At 34.3% G+C, this 4,766-nt stretch overlaps 1 protein-coding gene across 4 annotated transcripts; it reads right to left on the minus strand.

The window, feature by feature from the left end:
• Window positions 1–258: 258 nt before the first annotated feature.
• On the minus strand, window positions 259–3,916 carry LOC114300451 (transcription factor bHLH122). Of its 4 annotated transcripts, none has more exons than XM_028245324.2 (7): window positions 3,847–3,916; window positions 2,611–3,565; window positions 1,301–1,674; window positions 1,046–1,219; window positions 844–909; window positions 685–753; window positions 259–581 (listed from the first exon to the last, which is right to left on the minus strand). In XM_028245324.2, exons 2-7 carry the CDS (start codon window positions 3,239–3,241, stop codon window positions 528–530), a joined length of 1,368 nt encoding a protein of 455 aa, XP_028101125.2. In that variant the 5' UTR covers window positions 3,242–3,565; window positions 3,847–3,916; the 3' UTR covers window positions 259–527. The 4 variants fall into 4 exon arrangements, with proteins under 4 accessions (XP_028101125.2, XP_082763090.1, XP_082763089.1 ...); XM_082906964.1 differs by having other exon boundaries at window positions 1,301–1,650; window positions 3,847–3,908; XM_082906963.1 differs by lacking the exon at window positions 3,847–3,916 and having other exon boundaries at window positions 2,611–3,844.
• Window positions 3,917–4,766: the final 850 nt, after the last annotated feature.

A 4,766-nucleotide genomic window follows, 5' to 3' on the forward strand; every position in this document is an offset into this window, starting at 1 on the left:
TAATCTGCCAGCTCCTGCTCTCCAAACAGCCGCAGATCAACAGACGGAAAATCAAAGAAATATAACACAGTTACAACCATGGCACACCCAATCAATGCCACCACAGGTAAAAGGGAAGGGAAGTGAGAGAGAAGAGCAGAGGGAGTAATGATGGTGGTGGTTTAATGCCCTCGGTTTAAATTTCAAGGGAATTGTCAATGTTCCCCGCGCAATTAGTTGGGAGATCACAATTAACACAATTTCATAATTCATGCAACGGGACTAAACAAACTCCTTGGATTCATATCTCCTTGCGAACACGCCTGTGTGCCAAAGTTGGTTGAAGTCCTTAACTTAAAAACACAAACTACATACAACTGAAAATCTACTATACAGTTAGTTTTTACTTTTATGCATAAAGTCTAAATCTAACACTGAAAAGATTCCAACCGTGGTGCTCTGGGACTACTGAACAGCTAGTTTCCTATCTTCTTTCTGGTTCCCTTCCTTGGTATAGAGAAGCAAGTCACAACCATGCTTTTTTTGAGCTATGGCCTATGCTCATTTGAACACCTACACTTCACTCGACTATCTGAGAGTATCTGGAACACATACAAATGCATAGAACAATCTAAAATTAATCAAAGAGTACATGGTATTGTTTGAAGTCTTTGTGGGTTTCAACTAGAATACTGTACTATGTACCTTTACTTGCTTCTGAAGGTCTTTAATGTAATCCACAGCCAAATCCAACATATCTGCTGTGTTTGTTTGCTGCAAAGGATGCATAGAACAAAGATTTAGCTCTGGGTTTTCATCACCAGTTTTAACTTTTAAGAGAAAAATGACAATTGATGCATCTACCTTGTCCATGTTTGGGACAAGCTCTTGTAATTTCCTCATTCTTTCACTAATCCGGGTTCTTCTGACCTGAAAAGTGAAAACCCACATAAAACACACAGAATTATAGAAACATTCAATTAACAAAAAAATAACTTGAATAATGGTTAAGAGTTCACCAACTTTATAACTGTCATAAAATTTATAAACAAGAAATCCATAATACCCTCTCAGCAATGCTTCGTGGATGAGTGGCACAACCCCGCTTGGCTCGGATCTTACAAGGAACAGAATCTTGAAACTGCAACAACTTTTCCATAGCGGACAATTCTGCTGAACTTGTCGGCAAACTCAAGTGATGAGATAATACAGTGGGAGCTCGGTTCCCTCCTCCAACTTTCTGACCAACCGAAAACATAAACAATGATTACATTAGATATGTTCAGAAACCAAATAACATTGGATCAAAAACGCATTATACCTGATTCTCTGATACATTCATGTCAGAGAATGTTTCTCTGTCATCATCTTCGAGTCTTTTTAGGAAACTGTTGGACAAGATAGCCGAATCATCCCAAGAACCAATTGGGAAACCAGCGATATAACCACGATCATTTCTGTGATCTTCACAAAAACTTTCATGCTCAGGGCCACTGATTTCCATGCATTTGCTTCCATTTTCCGAGATAGGAGCCATTGGCCCCGAACAAGAAGGTGGCCCTGATGAGAAAGCCATTTGGCGTTTCAACCTGCTTGGAGAGGGAAGCCATGCTTCTGCATTAATACCATTACCACCTCCAAAATTCCTCATGCCTCTCATTACATCATAACCTGCCAATAGCTGAATAATTTCAGCTTTGTTCCCAAATTCTAATCTCATAAACAAACTAGTTGAAAGTTGAAACCAGTAAAAAATAAAAGCCAAGAATTATAACACAGCCAGATGGATGTCATTCGACTTTAACAGGCCGGAGCTCTAGAACCATCAAGCAACTCACTTTCTCACCTATGATTATTCATCTAAGGCTCCCTTTGGATAAGTGGATTTCAAATGAAGGTATGTGAAGTTGAATTTTATAAAAACAGCAATGTTAAGTATCATGAAAAATCTTTCATGAAAATAATCATGAAAGCTTTGTGACCCTTGGATTACACTTAGAATAAAGCACCACACATTAATCAAGGTAATCCAAAGATCATAAATCATTCATGATCATTTTCATGAAAAAAATTTCATGATCCCTAACTTTTCTCTTATAAAAATTATACGAAGATTAGTCATTGAATGTTAATGATAACTCCAAGGTGGAGGGCTGAATAGAGGTATGTATGTCTCATGTGTTTTGTTAAGTTCATTGTACAAGTAGAATCTTCCATGGAAGGATTTCAAATAGCTATTGTAAACTCTCAAATCTATTCTTCATATATAAATCTAAAATATTAGATTTTCTTAAAGACTATACTTCTCAAACTATTAATGTCAAATCCACTCCTTTCAATTGATAAATCCAAAGGGAGCCTAAAATCATACCTCAACCGCACCTTCATTGGATCACATATCACATACATATGACTAATCATGCAAAAAGGTTAATAATACTAGGTCCTTCAACATCCAATTCAATTTGTTTGCTGTTGTTTGTGTTATCAGAAAATGGGTTAGTTTTTTTGAATATTAATTTATCAGTACATGTAAGTATCAACAGCCTATTCCAAATACTATGCAACTTATTAATTGAAAAACTGACAAAGCTGAAAAAGAAATGTGCACAGGAAGCTAAACATGGGTACCATTTTCGTTATTAATGTGGGAGAATAATCCGGCTGGCGAACTACTGTGACGAATAAGATTTGAATTACTAGAACCAGCACCGCCACTTAACTTCGTTCGCATTGAATTCGCCACTCCACAAGAGTTATCCATCCCCGAATTAGAGGCCACAGAGTTATGATTTGGTTGAGTATCTTGAGACTGATTTTGATAAATTATCTGCGAAGCCGAAGCTGAAGCAGAAACAGAAGCAGAAGAATAACCACTGTTGTGTTGCTGCTCATCATGATGATGATGATGAAAAATGTCAGTTTCTTCCTTCAAATTTGCAACAAATTGTGGTTGGAAAGCTTCATTTGCTGAAGAATTTTGCCCAATATCACATAGATTGTGAGGAGTTGAGTCTTGTGTGCCACCACACGACATAAATCCGGCAAAAATTTGGTCTGTTTCTGGACTTGAAGGCCGAGGATTGACAAATTGATCACAATTTTCTCCACCACCACCACCAGTGTTGACAAGCCTTGCAAAATAGGAACTCGGCGCAGATCGATACCTCACCAATCCAGAATTCCTTATTGGTTGCTGCTGTTGCACCTGTTGACTATCATCACTACATTCCTCACCGCGAAACCCAAAATCTGAATCCATTAATCCTCAAAACGCTCTCTCACGCTCTCCTTTCACCAGATCAAGTTGAAAGAGAGTAATAAACAACCAAAGCACTTTTGATAGATCTCGCATCACACTATCAACAATAAAATCGAAACATCAAATTCACCTCAATATTTTAGATACTCTGCCATGGCTTTAGCACAGAGGACCAATTGTACTTCAGATTCTTTCACTCAAAACCCTAATTATCAGCACAAAGCACTATACACCTATATATATGTATGTATACAGTCTGAAACGCTATTAAGCTATTGAAGCTCAATCACTGAAGTCGAGAGACGATAATAATAGCAATAGTCACTGAAAAAACAGAGAATATAATAGTAGTAACAGGTTAGAACACAAAAGCAGAACACAACGAGAGAAACCTCTCTCTCTCTCTCTCTCTCCTTTCTCTCTCGCTCTAAATTTGATTTTTCTATCTCTAGAGCAGAAGGTGGGAGTGGTAGTGGGAGCAGCGGTGTTGTTGGTGAGTGCCAGTGAGGGAAGAGAGAGAAAGTGGAAGGAGGAGAAGAGAGAGAAAGAAGATAGGAGAGAGAGAGAGAGAGAGAGAGAAGAGAGTGAATAAACTATTTTCTTACCTCTTCTGTTGGTGTAGCCAATGAGAAGTACAACAACCCTGAGATCTCGGGGTCTGAGGTTTTATAATTTAGTAATATAATCGGGACTATGATTTTTTTGGCATGTTAATTAAGATTTTATTTGTTATAATTTAGAAAAGTTTAAAAATTATTATTTTATTTAATCATATTATTTTATTTACGTCACATTACCTCTTTATTATATCACTTTAAATTCAATTCATACTTAATTCATATTTCATAAAAAATCAAAAAGTACACTTATTTAAATCATTCCAAACCATCCCTTAAATTCAGTTTATTAATTTTTTAATTTATTTTAATTATATTGTTTTTTCATATATTTTTTTAAAAGAAATTATTTTTTTCGTCTTAAAATAATATTCTTTTGAGAAATTTAATTTTTTTTGGTAATACAATTATTATATTTTAAAAATATTAATTTTTAAAAATTATTCTGTGATACTCTGTCCGTCCTAAAATATTAGTCTTTGATTCCATTTTTCATTATTCAAAATATTAGTTCCTTTTCAAAAATTAAATATAAAAATAATATAAATTTTATATTTTACCATTCTTTTAAATTCATTAACAATATAAAAAGTACAATTATGAAATTGATAATATTTTCCAAAAAATATACTATCAAAGGATAGTTTTCAAAAATTAATTTTTTTAAAGTGCAATAATTGTACTGCCAAAAAATTTAAATTCTCTAAAAGGGGCCATTATTTTAGGACGGAGAGAGTAACATATTTTTTAAAAAATATCAATTGTCATAATTATATTTTTGTATTATTAATAAATTTAAGAGAACAAAATAAAAAATTTATATTATTTTAGTGCTTAAGTTTTAAAAATTAACTAATATTTTAAGACAATGAAAAATGAAATAAAAGACTAATATTTTGAGATGGAGA

The sequence above is a fragment of the Camellia sinensis genome, chromosome 14, assembly GCF_055761805.1.
Source record: "Camellia sinensis isolate YWXY chromosome 14, ASM5576180v1, whole genome shotgun sequence".
NCBI classification, from domain to species: domain Eukaryota; kingdom Viridiplantae; phylum Streptophyta; class Magnoliopsida; order Ericales; family Theaceae; genus Camellia; species Camellia sinensis.